The sequence below is a fragment of the Dreissena polymorpha genome, chromosome 3 (assembly GCF_020536995.1).
Source record: "Dreissena polymorpha isolate Duluth1 chromosome 3, UMN_Dpol_1.0, whole genome shotgun sequence".
Taxonomy (NCBI): Eukaryota; Metazoa; Mollusca; class Bivalvia; order Myida; family Dreissenidae; genus Dreissena; species Dreissena polymorpha.
Window position 1 is genome coordinate 15,126,169 of NC_068357.1, and position 21,157 is coordinate 15,147,325.

The 21,157-nt window shown below is 38.3% G+C and overlaps 1 protein-coding gene across 1 annotated transcript in view; it reads right to left on the reverse strand.

The window, feature by feature from the left end:
• Positions 1-625: 625 nt before the first annotated feature.
• The window catches only part of LOC127873056 (pecanex-like protein 4), a 48,646-nt gene continuing 28,114 nt past the window's right edge, over positions 626-21,157 (reverse strand). The window contains exons 5-14 of the mRNA XM_052416628.1: positions 19,390-19,567; positions 17,604-17,777; positions 16,739-17,028; positions 12,709-12,945; positions 10,293-10,435; positions 9,481-9,961; positions 7,444-8,607; positions 5,986-6,103; positions 5,116-5,302; positions 626-3,579 (exon numbers count right to left, since the gene is read on the reverse strand). Coding sequence (XP_052272588.1) covers positions 3,328-3,579; positions 5,116-5,302; positions 5,986-6,103; positions 7,444-8,607; positions 9,481-9,961; positions 10,293-10,435; positions 12,709-12,945; positions 16,739-17,028; positions 17,604-17,777; positions 19,390-19,567 — 3,224 coding nt within the window. The 3' untranslated portion in view covers positions 626-3,327. The remainder of the gene's footprint in view (positions 3,580-5,115; positions 5,303-5,985; positions 6,104-7,443; positions 8,608-9,480; positions 9,962-10,292; positions 10,436-12,708; positions 12,946-16,738; positions 17,029-17,603; positions 17,778-19,389; positions 19,568-21,157) is intronic.

A 21,157-nucleotide genomic window follows, 5' to 3' on the forward strand; every position in this document is an offset into this window, starting at 1 on the left:
ACCAAACGGTAATATATAGCGTCCACGATTCCGATAATTTAGGAATAAAATGTAGTTTAATGGCCTTTAAAACGCACCAGAGACGTTCTAGGTAAAAAAAATAATTGGGGGGGGGGGGGGCATTCCCCCGTTACCCCCCCCCCCCCTAGAAGGACCTAAGATACTGCCTCGGCTTAAATTTGGGTCTGGCTACGACACTGGTTTATGTTTAAACTTAAAAGGTTAATGAGGTCCTGCAAAACCGATGGTCCCAGAATTGAACCCACGATACAGCTAGGAGGCCTACTATGGTTGTTGGACTGATAAACTAATATGTGAAGCAGTCTTGTTAGGGAGGCGGAAAACTACAACGGGCGAGGCATGGTCAGGGGTGATAACCCCAAAAAAGGGTTAGGGTAAGGGTTAGGATTAGGGGTCGGGTTAGGGTTAGGGTTGGGTTTAGGCTAACCCAAACCCTAACCCGACCCCTAACACTAACCCAAACCCTAACCCTCTAACCCCCCCTTGCGCAATACCATACCATGCCTCGCCCGTTGTAGTTTTCCGCCTCCCGTCTTGTTACATTAAAAAAATAGTCATCCAAAATTAATGGCTTTTGTAATAAACAGATGAAAAACATGCTGCAAACCATTTACAAGAAAGATTTTATTGTCAACAAAATAGTGATATCACAGACTGGGAAATGAATATCCACATAAAAACGGCAACATAACACCCAATATATACATAGTCAATACATGATAATTGACTGTGATTTACAGCCATGTTATTCTTATGTTTGAGCCATGCTCTGGAAAAACAGGGCTTAATGCATGTGTATATTGTCGCCCCAGATTAGTATGTGCTGTTCGCTTTTGGCTTTTATGGTATATTACCGTTTCTTCCGTTTAGAGTGAGTCTCTTTTAGCCAAAACCAAGCTCAGGCGAAAATTGTCGTCCCTGTTTAACTTGAGCAGACTACATGGGTAATCTGGGATGACACTTTACACACATGCATTAAACCCAGTTTCCCAGAGGAAGGGTCATTTTTAACATACAACAATGCTGAGTATAATGAAACAGACCTAAATTAACTGCTTGCTTTTACACGATTCATTTTCACATAATATCAAGGTGATGCATCAATAACGTAAGTGTTGCCCCTGCATGAAATGGTTAGCAATGTGTTACCAAGACAAATGACAGCAGACTTCACATACAAATATCAAGTATTCTACTTAAAACATCAAATGGTGTCTAACATTGTTAACAAGTAGTAAACAACCACAATTTATACAATGGTATATCCATTTCTACTGAATCTAATGTCTTCCACTCCAGAAATAATTGAAACGAACGTGAAACACAATATGAAATGTTCAAATGTTATGAAAATAATTTGTGCTATCATACTTTCACAAAATCAAAAAGTGCTTGATTTGTGCTGTTTTATAGTATGTACATAAAATGATTGAATAAATCACACAATAAAGAAAAACACTAACAACAATTTAATAATTGAAACATTACTCATAAATACAAGGGTGTGATCAAACTGATGGATGCTTGCCTATGTCATTTATAATACAAAGATACTGCGCTTCAAAGAATATCATGCCCTGTACCTAGGCATAATTCATGTGATATTGAAAATGAAATTATCAAAAATACATTTACTTTTCATTCTTGCCCTAAGTTCCAGAAAAATGGAGAACTGTGAACAAAATTCCAAGTTCAGAAATCCTCAATGTACCATTAATCTGAGTAAAACCATAAAAACAGAGCATCACAGTTCAAAGAATTGTCCAATAAAATAAAAAATATATAGATCTACTATAAGTAAAAAAATAATAACAATAAAATCATTGAAGTGGAGCTTACTAGTTTTCCATAGTTTCGATGAATTCTGACTAAAAATTGCTTCTAAATTACCTCTTAAAATACAACTGAATGGGAGATCGAGTGGCAACAACACATAACCTGAATAATGTCAAGAGAGCACAATACAATAAAGACAACTCATTAAGCAAAATTAATTCCTTACATTGAAGAAATGAAATGTCTATGAAAATTGACATTTACATCATATCAGCTGAGGCTTTTGATTAGCAATCAAGTCAAATGTATACATATTTTTGAATTGTATACGTACATAAAATCAAAAGGCAATAACTCCATGAAAAAACGGTACTTCACAAGAGGGTTGTTCCCCAAGATACAAGTCATTGTAGAAAAAGGGTAAGTAAAAACTGTATTGGTTTCAAAGGCGAAAATCAAAATGATAAAACAGATTTAAATCAAGAGCAATCCTGCAATACCAGTAAATTGATAAAGAACATGACAATAAAACAAAGGTAAAACTTGTAAAGATAAAACAAAGGTAAAACTAGTAAAGAACAATCAAAATCAAAAGTGACTGAACAGGTCAAATATAAATAAAACAAAAGAGAGAAAAAACACTCAGATCTTTATGTGGTTGATTGATTCAAAAATGAATGTTCAAATGTGTAAATTGATGCGATACAAGTTCACATACAAAACCCTGAAAAGAATGCAACTTCATTAAAAATTGCATTTAAAAAAATGATGCAAGCGCACAGTAAAAATTAATGCTGTGTATTTCTCACAAGGGATGGTCACAATAAACATTCAATGACTACAGTAATTTCTAGCTTGTAAACTTTAACCTGACATTGATCTATATGGGCCGTGCTCTGTGAGAAGGGAGGACACTTTCCGCTTCGATCTTTGCTAAGAGGAGACTTCCTTTAAATAAAAATATAAATGCGGAAAGTGTTGACTCTGATCTGGGACAAAACTTTACACACATGCATTAAACCCCCTTTTCACAAAGCACTGCCCAATTTATCCCATTTTAGGTTTTACCCTTACACTCTAATGCCCATACTGTTTTTGCCGCGAAAATTAGGCCTGTATAAAAAAGGCAACCTTGTTTAGGGGACTGCATTTTTAGGCAACTCAGCTTATAAAGCAGTGAAGACATCAAGCTACGCCTAAAAAACACTAGTTAACAATGATGGCATATACACTGAATAGCTGAGATTAAAAGATTGGTAACAAATGGTACCATGGCCACTAACTCAGGTGCTTAACCCTTTCCCACTCAGCTCAGAAGCAAAGTGAAAATGGCTGTATGCACGCAGAATAAAAGTAACCCACAGTCTGTTCAGGTTTTATGCTGTTTGCTTCTAATCAGTATATTATGATTTGAAAAAAGCCCCTAAAACTTAAATCTTTTAAGAAAAATCTTTAAATTAATTGAATTTTCGAATAAACTAAAAATAAGTTTAACAGCATATCTAGGTGGTAAAGGGTTAAACCGCAGAGCTATGCAAGCGGTACACTGATAGGCTGCGACGAGTAGATCGGGTAACCAAGGGGCGGGTCAGCAGCCTGAACTGTGAGGTTCCTTAGCAACACAGGATGGGCCTGGATACTGTATCTTTCCTCGTCATCGTTTGTCATGTACAGGAGCTCCAGGCCCAGATTGGCCCATTGCCCGCGCACAGCTTCTGGGTTCAGACGACCAATGGAGACAGGCATTGACTGGAGTGTAAGCGTGCGACTGTTGTAGGTGCTCTGAAATAAAAGTATATGAACCTCTTTCTGGAAAAACCGGACTAAATGCATTCACGTAAAATGTCTTCACAGATAAGCTTGTGCAGTTATTGTATGTTTTGTGTTTGTCCTCACAGATAAGCTTGTGCAGTTATTGTATGTTTTGTGTATGTCTTCACAGATAAGCTTGTGCAGTTATTGCATGTTTTGTGTATGTCTTCACAGATAAGCTTGTGCAGTTATTGTATGTTTTGTGTTTGTCTTCACAGATAAGCATGTGCAGTTATTGTATGTTTTGTGTTTGTCTTCACAGATAAGCTTGTGCAGTTATTGTATGTTTTGTGTTTGTCTTCACAGATAAGCATGTGCAGTTATTGTATGTTTTGTGTTTGTCTTCACAGATAAGCTTGTGCAGTTATTGTATGTTTTGTGTTTGTCTTCACAGATAAGCATGTGCAGTTATTGTATGTTTTGTGTTTGTCTTCACAGATAAGCTTGTGCAGTTATTGTATGTTTTGTGTTTGTCTTCACAGATAAGCATGTGCAGTTATTGTATGTTTTGTGTTTGTCTTCACAGATAAGCTTGTGCAGTTATTGTATGTTTTGTGTTTGTCTTCACAGATAAGCATGTGCAGTTATTGTATGTTTTGTGTTTGTCTTCACAGATAAGCTTGTGCAGTTATTGTATGTTTTGTGTTTGTCTTCACAGATAAGCATGTGCAGTTATTGTATGTTTTGTGTTTGTCTTCACAGATAAGCATGTGCAGTTATTGTATGTTTTGTGTTTGTCTTCACAGATAAGCTTGTGCAGTTATTGTATGTTTTGTGTTTGCCTTCACAGATAAGCTTGTGCAGTTATTGTATGTTTTGTGTTTGTCTTCACAGATAAGCATTTGCAGTAATTGTATGTTTTGTGTTTGTCTTCACAGATAAGCTTGTGCAGTTATTGTATGTTTTGTGTTTGTCTTCACAGATAAGCATGTGCAGTTATTGTATGTTTTGTGTTTGTCTTCACAGATAAGCTTGTGCAGTTATTGTATGTTTTGTGTTTGTCTTCACAGATAAGCATGTGCAGTTATTGTATGTTTTGTGTTTGTCTTCACAGATAAGCATGTGCAGTTATTGTATGTTTTGTGTTTGTCTTCACAGATAAGCTTGTGCAGTTATTGTATGTTTTGTGTTTGTCTTCACAGATAAGCTTGTGCAGTTATTGTATGTTTTGTGTTTGTCTTCACAGATAAGCTTGTGCAGTTATTGTATGTTTTGTGTAAAGGAAGTCTCTTCTTGGAAAATATTGAGCTTAGGCGGAAAGTGTTTTTTCTTAGATAAGACTGTGCAGACTTCACAGGCATATCTGGGCTGACATTTTAGGCACATCCATTTAGCCCAGTTCTCTCAGATCAAGGCTTATATGTATGTCGACAGAAAACAAAATTAATAGCAAAATAACCTATGAATAATCCTTCCAAAAAACAGATCAAAATTTACCTGATAACTATAATTTGTGAAATACTTAGTTTTGAAACTTAATTCCCCATAATTTGTTTACTTCCTTACCTGTTGTGTATTGTGTCCCATGGAGAACATGTTTGGAGTCTGGTTGAGTATAGCAGTGGTCCAGTCTTGTTCCCGTTCTACACCGATGTACCAGCCTGTGTCATACTCTTCCAAGGCCTCGCGCCAGTCTGCGTCTGTGGAGAACTCCCCCAGCAGCATCTGGTCTATCATCAGCTTAAACCCATACCTGCAGTACAACACCACAACAGCCAGTAGAATTGACTATGGTCACTAACGAAATCAGCACAAAGTTTAACCAGTGCTACAGCTCTGAACAATGTAGCCATCAAAAGGAAGTTTTTTCCACCACAGAAAGAGAAAACTGTCTCCAAAACTTATAAAACCATGGTTAATTGAACCAATGACCCTCGGTCTGGGAAAACGGGGCTTAATGCATGTGTGTAAAGTGTTGTCCCAGATTAGCCTGTGAAGTCCACACTGGACTTTTGTTAAGAAGAGCTTCCTTTCAACAAAAAATACATTAGAAGTGGAAATTGTCGTCCCTGATTAACCTGTGCATTTTAGCTCGGTTTTCCCAGTACAAGGCTCAAATTTATCCCATCATCACGCCTGCATTGAAAAAATTACACCTGGTGAAGAAACTAAAATGCATTTCTACTAAACTGAAGACAGCAAAACACGTGTATTGTGACATATTTTTTTATTTTCATAAGGTCATGTCATGTTCTTTTGCGTGTTTTATTTCAGAAATTTTTTGTTGTATATTTTCAACATTAATACCGAAAAATGTTAGGCTAATTTGAATATCTTGTCAGCGTCAGACAAGAGATCAGTGTCCCAGACTTACTTAAACATGTTTAATTAAACCATAGCTTACAATAAGGTCAAGTATGTCACATTGATTCTCACCTGAAAGCCTTCTTGACGAGTGCCTGCAGGTCAGTGTGTTCTCCCAGCCAGTCCCACATGGCGTTGACAGACACCTCGCCCATGTAGCTCTTGTACAAGAAACTGGCACCAGAGTAGCCTACAATGTGGTTGTATAAAATGGCATATTTACCCGGACACTTGCAGTTTCAAAGAAGCACATTTTGGGTGGTAAGTCTATACCAAACATGTGACCACTGGGAGATGGCTATTTTTGACACCAGGGCCAGAATTTAAACAAACTTCGTACAGGACCTTTTTATGATGGTTCATACCACATATGATATCTAAGCCCCTGGGAATTTTGATTTCAAAGATTTTTTGTATAGTTGTTCACTATATAAGTCTACATAAATCATGTGACCAATTGGTTATGGCCAGTTATAACCCCAGGGGCAGTTAAAGAGATGTTGTTAGAAGCAAATTGTTGAAAACTAATTACTTTCAATGAACACTCACAGTCAGATGTCAGAGGGCCACCTACCATTACAGCTAACAATAAGAATATCTGAGGTAAACATGACAGTGTAACCATTGAGGTCTGGACATTAGCATAGCTTGGATGTCATCCAACTAAGAGGAGCATGTGCTAGACAATTTAAACTGCCAGTTGAATGTGCTACATGTAGCCGTATGATGCCCATATCTTACAACTGATCTTTACCTTTGAACTAGCAACACAGTTTAGATGAATGATCAAATTACTGTTTAGAAAAGTTATCCCATGCCAATCTTTTAACTTTGATATCTCATTAAGACCGTGAACTTAAAGTTAGGAACATTTTTCAAGCTAAACACTGTCTCAGCATGGTGAACATTAGCATAAGTCACTTTAAAATTGCCTGATGTATAATGAAGTTTCAAGATGAATTATGCTCAAACTTAACCTTTTATCTCTAAAAGCGACCATGACCTTGAGCTTGTTTCCACATGATGAACATGTGTAGTACGTACTTTGTAAATTCTATGATGAATGATAAACCAACAGTCTAGACAGTCATGTATGGTCAAACAGACACCTGGACAGACAAACGCTAGCACAAACACCAAACCACCATTGGGAACATGGAACTGACAGGAAGCCGGCTGGACAAAAATGAAGAATTTATAAAAGTTACGCTAATTTTGGAAAAAAGTAGAATATCTATTATCTATATGGGCCGCCCTCTGGGATAATGGGGCTTAATGCAAGTGCGTGAAGTGTTATCCCAGGTAAGTCTGTGCAGTCAATACAGGCTTATCAGGGATGACACTTTCCGCGCTTATGGAATATTTCGTTTACAAGGTATCTTGGGGAAAAAATCTAGTCTAGGCAGAAAGTGTTATCACTGATTAGCATGTGCAGACTTTAAAACTAATCTGGGATGACACTTTACACACATGCATTAAGACCAATTTTCCAACAGCTAGACTCATATATATTTCATGCCATATACTCACCTTGGCTTTCAAATATCGAGTAGCAGGCCATGATCAGTTGAGCGTAACAGTTCCGCAATGTGTCATCATTTACAACATCTTTGAGCACTTGATCCTTGGGTACATTTTCACACGTGAGATCAACACATGACAGCACATACTTGTACCAGTCCACAGGAAACTTGCTTACATGTCTAGATATCTGAGAAGTGTCCAGTGGTAACTCCCGCCACTCGTGCGGTATACTTAACTGCGATGAAAATGGAGATTTGTAATCTGGTGAACCAGCCAAATTTGTTTGAGGTCTATAGATACTGTTACCGTATGACTTTGAACCAAATTTGTTCTGAACCTGAGGGTTCGGTTTGGTCACGTCGAAAGCGGGCATTCCGATGTTGAACTCGTCGAATAGATCCTCAATATCAGGGCTCTTGGTTCTCTTTCCACCCACATGTTTGTTGCCATTGGCTGGAGTTCTGGAGGATTTCTTCTTGCCGGCCCCTTCGTCTTCTGAAAAGATGCTGTCTGTGAAGCTGGCTAGGGAACCCCATGAGGACACCATTTTCTTCTGCTTAGCAACCGTTGCTTGGTATGGAGGTGGCGGGGGTGACTCTGGTTTATCTTCAAAACCTAGATCTAGAGGCTCTAGAGGAACTTTCTTTGTTGATTGTAAAGAATTTGAAGTATTATTATTCCCACTTAGTTCTTTCAGTTCATGTTTTTCTGTTTTTACAACATTCTGTTTTTCTGTTACTACCGATTCACCCTTTAACTTGTTTGCTTTGATTTTGTGATTTCCCTTCACATATTTCAACACAATCCACACTAGGCTCTTCAAGAATGCTTTCATGGTGTCTTCAGTAGCATTTGGAGTGTCAATAATTCCTGTGAGCACATTCCGAGCATCTGAGAAAGTCTCTATGTAGCTCACATCTGCGGGAGTCAACGTATGTAGAGGATACTCGTTTATTTTCCCCATCATGCGTGAACAGCCTTCACGAAGCTCTAGAGCGTTCTCAAAGATTTCATCGATTCTGGCTGCCTCAACAGTGTGGCAGGAGGTTTCCTGGAGTTCAAGCCCTTTGATGTTCAGGACACAATATGTGGCACCACGTTCCAGCACTACGATCCAGACAAGTCGGTCCTGATAGCGAACCAGGTAGTGATTGCCTGGACTGGGCTCCCCTGTGAAATACAAACATTGCAGTAAAAAAGCCTTGTTCTGGGAAAACTTAGCTTAATGCACATGCATAAAGTGTCGTCTCAGATTAGCTTGTGCAGTCCAAACAGGCTAATAAAAGACAACACTCCGCCTAAACTTGATTTTGCACTTAGAAGAGACATCCTTTAAACAAAAATTCCATAAAAGTGGAAAGTGTTGTCCTTGATTAGTCTGTGTGGACTGCACTGGCTTATCTACCATGAAACTTAACGCACATATATAAAGCCCAATTTTCCAAAAAATGTGGCCCCAATGAAACTTAACCACAACAATGAGTAATACTCTAGCACCGCTTTCTTAGCTATGAAGGAAAGGCAAATAACGTAAGAAAAAGTTTAGCACTGAGGATGAAAAAACTAGATATCATGGAGATAGCGTTAAGTTTCAAATTATTTGCTTGAGAAATGTGAGAAAATTAGTGTGCTTCTACAACTTATATCATTTTCTGTAGACTGTAGACCAAGATACTACAATACATAACTGGCATGCCAGACTTTGACTAATATGAATTTGGCCGTGCTCTGTGAAAAGGGGGTTTAATGTATGTGTTTAATTAGTAATCCCAGATAAGCCAATGTCGTCCGCACAGGCTAATAAGGGACGGCACTTTCGGCTTGTATGATATTTTCTGTTTAAAGAAAGACTCTTTATAGAAAAAAATCCAGTTAAAGCGGAAAGTGTCGTCCCTGATTAACCTGTGCGGAATGCTCAGGCAATCTGGGACAACACTTAACGCACATGCATTAAACCCCTTTTTCACAGAGCACAGCCCATATTTATCATCATCATCAAAACAATCAAATCTTAAGTTATTCCTTATCAACAAAATAATTTACCTAAGCTTCCATTTGCGAATCCTGAAGACAATGCCCTCGACAGTTCTGGAGCTAGCTGTTTGTAGAAGTTAGTATCTGGACAATTGTTCGCTGAGGCCCCAACTTCCTCAGGCCAAGATCGCAAAGGTCGCGGAAAAGAAAACAGCACCATGGGAAGAGTAAACAAAGGTAACAGCGGAATGGCCAGAGCTGATGCTACCGCAATAATGCCCAGTACTAATGGGAACAGAATAACTGAGACAATGATGATTGGTACGGTAGAAGATCGCCGCTGCTTCTTGTCAGTCCAGGAGCTGATGAGGAGCGTCAAGTAAAAGTAAAGTTTGTCTGAAAAGTTGTAGAGACGATCTCTGCAGAGGGACACGAGCATTGCTAAGATCGGTATGCCCCACTGGAGCACTGTTGTGTTGGTTGTCATGGTTACTAGAACAAGATGGCTGATAGAAAGTTCCAATAGGGAATGGACTGTGTGCTGCCAAATCTGAAAGACAACATGAAATAAATAAAACACACCACACAAAAGAACACCATTATTAAACAAGAACTGTCCCAAGAGACAGCCCTCAAAATATTCTTCCTATTTGATAATATGGTTGACATTTTTGGTCAGTAACCTGATTTAACTACAACAAATACATTTTCTAAGTCGAATATCTTTGGTACTTACATATTTTATGTAAACTTAAAGCTGAAAATTAATAAATCAAAACAAGAAATGTGACCATTGCGGACTGCACAGGCTAATCTGGGAGGATACTTTACACACATGACCTACGTCCAATTTTCCCAACACAAAACAAATAAGTATTTACCGCTCTGTAAACCCGCACAACCCCGAAGATATACCAGACGGAAGTGGCATGGTCAAGATGACGTGTTGCAGACACTGACTTTGTATCCTCACCATTGGCAATGATCACCAGGCACAGATAAGCCAGCATCAAGAGTGGCCCAGCTTTGGATAACAATTTAAAGGTCACAATTATGCCACTACAGGTATTTTCAATTTAACCACAATTTGAACAATCAAAATATGTAGTTTCTGCTTAATTGTTCATAATATTTGATAAAAAGTTCTTACATTAAAACATGGGTTACACACAAGAAATGTTGTGGATACTAATTCATATAAACATAATATAGGAAAATGTGTATACACAACGAAACAAGAATATACGCATACAATAAATATGAATAACTCTGGGAAATACGACTTAATGCATGTGTGTATCAAAAACTTTCAGCTTAAATAGTATTTTCTGTTAAAAGAAAGTCTCTTCTTAGCAAATATTCAAGTTTATGTGGAAAATTTCATTTTTGATTAGCCTGTGTGGACTTCACAGGCTAATCTGGGACGACACTTTACACGCATCATTAAGCCCATATTCCCAGAGCGAGGCAAATATAAGAGTCTGAGAAAACAGGGTTTAATGCATGTGCGTAAAGTGTCCTACCAGATTAGCCTGTGCAGTTTGCACAGGCTAATCAGGGACGACACTTTCCGCCTAAATTGGATTTTTGCAAAGAAGAGACTTCATTTAAACAAAAGGGCCTGAAAGGCCCAAAGTCGCTCACCTGAGATAACAAGATATTATTGGAACAAATCTTCTGACCAAGTTTCATGAAGATCGGAAAATAAATGTGGCCTCTAGAGTGTTAACAAGGTTTTACTATAGCCATATAAGGAAAAATGCCCCGCCCTCTGGCAGCCATGTTTTTTAACCAACCGGCATCATTTTTAAACTCGTCCAAGATATTATCGGGATGAATCTTTTGACCAAGTTTCATGAAGATCGGACAGTAAATGTGGCCTCTAGAGTGTTAACAAGATTTTACTACAGCCATATAAGGAAAATTGCCCTGCCCCTTGGAAGCCATGTTTTTCAAGCAAACATAATTATTTTCAAACTAATCCAAGATATCATTGAGACCAATCATCTGACCAAATTTCATGAAGACTAGACAAAAAATGTGGCCTCTAGAGTGTTAACAAGATTTTACTATAGCCATATATAGCCATATAAGGCCAAATGGCCCGCCCCCTGGTGGCCATGTTTTCAAAGCAACCAAAACCATTTTCAAACTCATCCAAGATATCATTGGGACCAAGTTTCATGAAGATCGGAAAAATTAATGTGGCCTCTAGAGTGTTAACAAGGTTTTACTATAGCCATATAAGGAAAAATGCCCCGCCCCCTGGCAGCCATGTTTTTTAACCAACCGGCATCATTTTTGAACTTGTCCAAGATATTATCGTGATGAATCTTCTGACCAAGTTTCATGATGATCGGAATATAAATGTGACCTCTAGAGTGTTAACAAGGTTTTACTATAGCCATGTAAGGAAAAATGCCCCGCCCCCGTGGTGGCCATGTTTTGCAACCAACCGGCATCATTTTTGAACTCATCCAAGATATTATTGGGATGAATCTTCTGACCGAGTTTCATGAAGCTCGAACTATAAATGTGGCCTCTAGAGTGTTAACAAGATTTTACAATAGCCATATAAGGAAAAATGCCCCGCCCCTTGGCAGCCATGTTTTTCAAGCAAACGTTACCATTTTTTTAACTCATCCAAGATATCATTGGAACAAATCTTCTGAGTAAGTTTCATGAAGATCGGAAAATAAATGTGGCCTCTAAAGTGTTAACAAGGTTTTACTATAGCCATATAAGGAAAAATGCCCCGCCCCCTGGCGGCCATGTTTTTCAACCAACCAGCATCATTTTAAAACTCATTCAAGATATTATTGGGATGAATCTCCTGACCAAGTTTCATGAAGATCAGACAATAAATGTGACATCTAGAGTGTTAACAAGATTTTACTATAGCCATATATCGCCATATAAGGAAAAATGCCCCGCCCCTTGGCAGCCATGTTTTTCAAGCAAACGTTTCCATTTTCAAACTCGTCTAAGATATAATTGAGACCAATCTTCTGACATAATATCATGAAGATTGGACAATAAATGTGCCCTCTAGAGAGTTAACAAGGCAAATGTTGACGCAGCACAATGCACAACGGATGACGGACAAAAGGCGATCACAAAAGCTCACCATGAGCTCAGGTGAGCTAACAAAAAAAGCATAAAAGCGAAAAGTGTCGTCCCTAGTTAGCCTGTGCGGATCGCACAGGCTAATCTGGAATGACACTTTACCCAAATGCAGTATGCCCAGTTATCTCAGAACACGCCTCATATCTTCTGAACATAATCAAAATATCCTACCCCAGTTGACTACTATTCTTCTTATAATGCCAAGTGTAAGTAACATCTTTTTTCTTCCCTTCAAGGTTCCTGAAGAGAGGCTGGGTGGAAATAAAGGATTCCTCCACAGGCCGAAACAAATAAACACTCCCTGCAGGTCTCTCACTACTTTCTCAAACACACACACACCAATGATGCAGTAGCCCAGGATTTTCCAACTTGATGATGATATTGTTTGACTTTTGCTGTTCACCAGACCTACAAATAGCAGACAGATACATAAACACATAAATACAATTGTATGAACTACCAAAATTATTCCCTTTGTTCTTTAAGAACATAAATAAGTATAAATAACTTTTTAAATATTAAAATCTGTTAATTTGCAAGTATAATATAATGAATCAATGTAATATTTTAATAAATAAATTCTAAATAAATTGTCATAAAATTAAATTCAGAAAACAGCTTTTACATCTTCATGTTTTGGTTTATTTTCAATGTATGACCGGTCCTATTTTCAGATATCTTTGGTTTTCCAATTGTGACCCCCAACGTTAGATTTGAATGTTTATAAAAACATACGGATAAGCTTCCATTGAATATACATGTAATAACATTTCGGGGCATCCAACGGGGAATCATATTTCCCGGAATGGCAAAAGAACAAAATTTATTATTTGTAAGCATAAAATAAATAGAAAACATGTTGGATATGATGGAATATCGATTTTAATTCACTCCTGAGCATAGAAAAAACATATTTTCTCTGATCACTCGTGAATTAAAATCGATATTTCACAAAATCTTACAGATATCCTCTCTAACTTTACTTAGATCTGATATAAAACACATAAGCAAGCAGTGGACCAGTGGTCACAGCGGTGCCATGGATATGGTGTCCATCCTATAACCAAGAATATGAGATGTCCCAGGTTTGATTTCCAGTTGAGAAGCATTCTCAGAAGCTTTCTTAAGACACTAAGTACTGGTTTAACCTAAGAATGGGACTTGATCACAGAAAGCATTGGTTCTACCTAGAAATGGGACTTGATCACAGCAAGTACTGGTTCTATCTAGGAATGGGATTTGATAACAGCAAGTACTGGTTCTATCTAGGCATGGGACTTGATCTTACCAAGTACTGGTTCTACCAAGGAATGGGACTTGATCACACCAAGTACTGGTTCTATCTAGGAATGGGATTTGATCACACCAAGTACTGGTTCTACCAAGGAACGGGACTTTATCACACCAAGCACTGGTTCTACCCAGGTACAGGACTTGATCACACCAAGTACTGGTACTAGGAATGGGACATGATCACACCAAGTACTGGTTCTACCTAGGAATGGAACTTGATCACACAAAGTACTGGTTCTAGGAATGAGACTTGATCACATCAAGTACTGGTTTTACCTAGGAATGGAACTTGATCACACAAAGTACTTGTTCTACCTAGGAATGGGACTTGATCACACCAAGTATTGGTTCTACCTAGGAATGGAACTTGATCACACAAAGTACTTGTTCTACCTAGGAATGGGACTTGATCACACCAAGTACTGGTTCTACCTAGGAATGGGACTTGATCACACCAAGTACTGGTTCTACCTAGGAATGGGACTTGATCACACCAAATGCTGGTTCTAGGAATGGGACTTGATCACACCAAGTACTGGTTCTACCTATGAATGGAACTTGATCACACAAAGTACTGGTTCTACCTAGGAATGGGACTTGATCACACAAAGTACTGGCTCTATGAATGGGACTTGATCACCTAGGAATGAGACTTGATTACACCAAGTACTGGTTCTACCTAGGAATGGGACTTGATCACACCACCAAGTACTGGTTCTACCTAGGAATGAAACTTGATCACACAAAGTACTGGTTCTATCTAGGAATGGAACTTGATCACACCAAGTACTGGTTCTACCTAGGAATGGGACTTGATCACACCAAGTACTGGTTGGTTACACCAAGTACTGGTTCTACCTAGGAATGGAACTTGATCACAAAAAGTACTGGTTCTATCTAGGAATGTAACTTGATCACACCAAGTACTGGTTCTACCTACGAATGGGACTTGGATCACACAAAGTACTGGTTCTACCTAGGAAAGGGACTTGATCACACTAAGTACTGGTTCTACCTAGGTACGGGACTTTATCACATCTAGGAATGGGACATGATCACACCAAGTACTGGTTCTACCTAGGAATGGAACTTGATCACACAAATTACTGGTTCTAGGAATGGGACTTGATCAAACCAAGTACTCCCAAGGAATGCTTGATCACACCAAGTACTGGTTCTACCTAGGAAAGGGACTTAATCACACCAAGTACTGGTTGTACCTATGCATAGGACTTGATCACACCAAGCACTGGTTCTACCTAGGAGTTGGACTTGATCACACCAAGTACTTATTCTTCCTAAGAAAGGAACTTGATCACACCAAACACTGGTTCTACGTAGGAATGGGACTTGATCACACCAAGTAATGGTTTTATCTAGGAATGGAACTTGATCACATCAAGTACTTGTTCTACCTAGGAATGGGATTTGATCACACAAAGTACTGGTTCTACCTAGGAATGGGACTTGATCACACAAAGTACTGGTTCTACCTACAATAGGACTTGATCACACAAAGCACTGGTTTTACCTAGGAATGGGACTTGATCATACCAAGTACTGGTTCTATCTAGGAATGGAACTTGATCACACAAAGTACTTGTTCTACATAGGAATGGGACTTGATCACACCAAGTACTGGTTCTACCTAGGAATGGGACTTGATCACACCAAGTACTGGTTCTACCTAGGAATGGGACTTGATCACACCAAGAACTGGTTCGACTTAGGAATGGGACTTGATCACACCAAGTACTTATTCTACCTAGGAGTGGGACTTGATCACACCAAGTACTGGTTCTACATAGGAATGAGGCTTGATCACACCAAGTACTGGTTCTACCTAGGAATGGGACTTGATCACACCAAGTACTAGTTCTACCAAGGAATGGGACTTGATCACACCAAGCACTGTTTCTACCTAGGAATGGGACTTGATCACACCACCAAGTACTTATTCTACCTAGGAGTGGGACTTGATCACACCAATTACTGGTTCTACCTAGGAATGAGACTTGATCACACCAAGTACTAGTTCTACCAAGGAATGGGACTTGATCACACCAAGTACTGGTTCTACCTACAATGGGCCTTGATCACACAAAGTACTGGTTCTACCTACAATGGGACTTGATCACACAAAACACTGGTTCTACCTAGGAATGGGACTTGGGACTTGATCACACCAAGTACTAATTCTACCGGGACTTGATCACAGCAGTAATGGTTCATCCTAGGAATGGGACTTGAGAATGTCACACCACCTACAGGTTGAGAATGTCTCTATGAAACAATTATTTTATAAATCCAGCTAAAATATTTATTCATACATTCTTTAATTTATAACAAGGGACAAAATTGTCACAAAACCAGGTTTTCATTGTGAAAAAAAAATCTGATAAAGGGAGAAAACTCAAACTGAACTTTTGAAATGAACAAACAAAATTAACCCCCTTTGTAAGTTTGTTTTAAAAAAAAATCTATTTTTAGTCGTGGCGACCTTGACATTGGAGATATTGACGTGATTCTTTCGTTCGACACACCGTCCCATGATGGTGAACAAATGTGCCAAATGATTTTAAAATCTCACAATGAATGACATAGTTATGGCCAGGACAAGCTCATTTATGGCCATTTTTGACCTTTGAACTCAAAGTGTGACCTTGACCTTGGAGATATCGACGTAATTATTTCGCGCGACACACTGTCCAATGATGGTGAACAAATGTGCCAAATGATTTTAAAATCTGACAATGTACGACATAGTTATGGCCCGGACAAGCTTGTTCCGCCCGCCCGCCAGCCCGCCCGCATTCGCCAATCTAATAACCAGTTTGTTCCTTCGGAAAACCTGGTTAAAAATTATAAGTATAGTAACAAAATGAGCAGTTGAAAAGTAAAGTAATACCAGCCACAACTCCGACTACTGCCAGCATCACCGTGTGATACACAATCTCCAGGACTCCCCACTTCCACAGGAACTTCTTCACAGGACTGCCATTCCTCACTGGTGCCCAGTCTCTAACAGCCGACACCCGGTTCCTGTTGAGAAGAGCCCAGAGCTGGGAGCCAAGACCTCCAAGATCCGTACTGAGCAGGTAGCCAGCCAGTGATGATATGAGGATGGTTCCCAGGCATGATGAGATGTAGAATGCACCCAGGTACACGCCCGTGGACAACACACAGAATGTAATGAGCCTGGAAATAAAAACAAGTACCAATAACGTGTTACTATGCATGTTACATATACCAAGTACTCCTATACTATTTGTTCAGTAGAGTATTACAGACTTAAGTGTAAAATTGTTTAATGAAAACAGCGAAACCAATTACTGGTACTTGCGCATTCATGAAATTTTTACTTAAAATCTGACATTCTGACTTTTTATATTTTGAACATAAATAGATGCACAGGTGTATAAGTTGCAGGCATCTTTTGTCTGGAAAAAAGAGTCTTTTACCCAAACATACAGTAACAACTTATGTAATATTGCCATACTTATGTTGCTCCTCTTATTAAAAACTTAAGAATTTGCACACAAAAAATCCAATTAACCAATCACTACCTATACTTGAAACAGAGTTCTTCTTTATTGCAAAGTTTTCTTTGCATGAAATCATTATACACAAATTCCATATTTGAATCACATGGTTGAACTTAATGTTCAAAGTGTCAAATTTTTACAGATATATGTTTTTGTAAAACTTAATTTGACTAAAAAAGTGTTTCATTTTGAAAGATACCTTTAATTTTTCAAATGCATGGGACATACCTTAAATCTGATGCCATGTATGAGCCCCCAAATAAGAACACATGAGCCTGTTCCAGCAGGTAAAGAAGGAATGCATCAACGGGCGAGAGAACACCAAGAGTCCAAAACACAGGCAGACATACAAAGAACACGTGGAGAACCTGATTGGTCAGTAGAAAATTGCTGTCATGGAAACTGAAAGAATAAACATTAATACAAATTTAAACTTCTGTTAATAATTATTTCAATCATCCCAAAGGCGTTTTCTTTTGTCTTATGGGACACGTTCTTTCTGGTGAACATCTCTACTACAGTTTCACTTCAAATAGGCACACATTTGTAAAAAATAGGCTTGGTGCTCAGCAGGAATGCAACCATTACCTCTGGTTATGGGTAGGATACAAACAAGAACAATCTCCAAAGAAGACTTCGACCCGTTGCTCCTTAGACAGTTGCACTACCCACAAGGTCACCTTTGTTTGTCATAACAGTTAGGCTACACCAATACATTCTTTGAGTATCTGCATTCCTTTAGCCTAACGTAAAGAGAAACAAGATGTGGTTGTGAAACACTATGTTGCCCCCATATATTTGACCTTTGACCTTGAAGCATGACCTTGACCTTTCACCACTCAAAATGTGCAGCTCCATGAGATACACATGCATGGCAAATATCAAGTTGCTATCTTCAATATTGCAAAAGTTATGGCCAATGTTAAAATTTGACGCAAACAAACCAACAAACACACAGGGAAAAAGCAATATGTTTCCCAGAATAGACTGGGGAACATAACAAGAGCTGTGGGGTGTGGTCATTTATAAGATGATCTTTCAAAAATAAAAAAAAGGAAAAAAATATAAAAAATTGGGGGGGGGAGGGGGGGGGGGGGAAAGGATTCTGGGTTGGGGCGTGGAGTTTTGTTTGAGTGGAATCCATTGTGGCATTCAGGTTAAGTGTTGTTTAGTCAAAGTATTAATAAAATCTGATCATAAAAAAAGAAGTTATGGCAATTTAAGCAAAATGTTCAATTATCAAAGTATAAAAGGGTCCATTATTCTGTCAAAATGTTTGATACAGTTGTCTGCTCTTGTTTATAGGTTGGGGTCATGTTGGTAAACAAGTATGCAAAATATGAAAGCAATATGTCAAGGGACACAGGAAATATTTGGGGTAGTACGCAAACTTTGACATAGATTTATCAATAATATGCATATTCTAAGTATAAAAGGGGCAATAATTCTGTCAAAATGCTTGATACAGTTGTCTGCTCTTGTTTGTAGGTTGGGGTCATGATGGTAAACAAGTATGCAAAATATGAAAGCAATATGTCTAGGGACATTGAAAATATTTGGGGTAGTACACAAACTTTAACATTTGCTGCATATTCTAAGTGGAAAAGGGGCCATAAATTTGACAAAATGCTTGATAGAGTTGTCTGCTCTTGTTTATAGGTTGGGGTCGTGTTGGTAAACAAGTATGCAAAATATGAAAGCAATATGTCAAGGGACAATGAAAATAATTGGGGTAGTACGAAAACTTTAACATTTGCACGCTAACGATAACGGAACGGAAACGCCGATGCCGGGGTGAGTAGGATAGCTCCACTACATATATTTCATATATAATAGTCAAGCTAAAAATGCAATTCAATTGAATTAAATCAAATACTTATCAGTTCAAAATAAATTTATCAAATGAAGTTTTAGCATTGGGCATAGACACAACAGTGCCCTGTATCTATTGCTGTGCAGTAAAATATGGCAATATGTATAAAAGGTATGACATAATAAAAAAAAGCTTACATACCGATGAATCAAATCGAACATGATGAGAACGTAGACATAGAAGGCTCTGCTCACCGCCCCGAGTTCCAGGATATCTGTGGTGCGGTAGGTGGCAGTCTCCGGCAGAGCGACCGTTGTCAGTGGATACTGGGCCACCAGCAGCGCGAACCAGCCGAGTATGAACAGTACCACAGTACCACCTAGATAACAGATGTGAAATAAGAAATTGCCAAGAAATATGGTCCCCTAACGGTGAAACTCCACCATTGTCAGAATTTTTTGTTGTTGTTGCCATAGCCATACATGCCATAATTTTTCAGACCAATTCCGGGACATTGAGTTAAATTGTCCGGGACTTTTGCAGATTTTCTGGGACATGTATAAAATGTAGCGATTTTTATAGACATATGCATTTTTGGTACGTTTTTTTTTTGTTTCGCATCATTAATTGCAAAAGTTCGAAAGCCTATCCGAAATACACTTGATCTATTAACGTCAAATTAAACATTACTACTTCCGTTACTAGATACAAGCCACGTGTTTTCAGTGTAAGCGTTCTAAACATAGATGGTGACGTCACTGCGTTATTGTTATTAAGACTGGTGTGTAACGCGTAGTTGTTGATACGCCTTTATTCATGAATAACATTTATATAATAAAAAATACAATACAGTACCGTTAGATCGTCAACTCAAATCAATTTATTATTTTTAACGTTATGTTTACTGGGGGTTAAGAACAAGACAATAATAAACCTAGTGAGGATGACGTTTTTATATGCTTACTTTTTTACTCAACTTCTTTGTCGGTTAAACATGCCAACATAAACTGCTTTTAATTTTTTACTCAGCGATGTTGGACTTTAGATGTGTGAACAACTATCCTTTGCCCTTACGCAGCGGGAAATAATGACTTAGTAGATTAAAGTCAATTAACAACCACATTAAACAATGCCGCCTTTTCGGTTTGACCGCGAACGTGAGACAATCGATATGATAACAGGACCCCTGTTAATTGATCGATTTTGACACGTAGCGTAGTCTGCCTATTCAGGTAGGCATTGTCATGGAGACGCTGCAGATATACACAGATTAGAGGTGCAGTTAAGCCTAAGATAAGGTACATGTATATATGGATTCTGTAAATTCCGGGACATTTGACAGATTTCCGGGAGCAAAATGAAATAACGTGCATACTCTGCATATTGCCATCTATTCATGTTTCAAGTTTCAGGAAAAAATATGAAGAACTTTTAAAGTTATCGCAGGATCCATTATTTTCAGTAATATTTCTAGTCTATTTGTTGCCATATCAACCAGAATTCTTAACGTAGGAACAAAATGAAATGACATGCATAATCTCCATATTGCCATCTATCCATGTTTCAAGCTTCATGAAAAAATATGAAGAACTTTTAAAGTTATCGCAGGATCCAGAAAAGTGTGACAGACAGACTGACAGACAGAGCGCAAACCATAAGTCAACTCCGATTTCACCAGTAGGGGACAATATGCAGTCTATGGTATGCTATATGCAATTAGCAGTCAATGATATGCAATATAACTGACGCTTAAAAGTTATTTAAAGCTATCAAATTGTCTGCAAATATTTAAATGCGATTCAAAAATGATGTGAATTACTATAAATGTTCACCAAACAAAGAAATGCATTGCACTTGGCTTCACACAAACAATCCAAACTTTGGAAATCTATTAAGTCATAGCATATTCACTATGCAGATATTTAATTACATCTGTAAGTATGTAAACGTTCCTATGCTTCTTTTATTT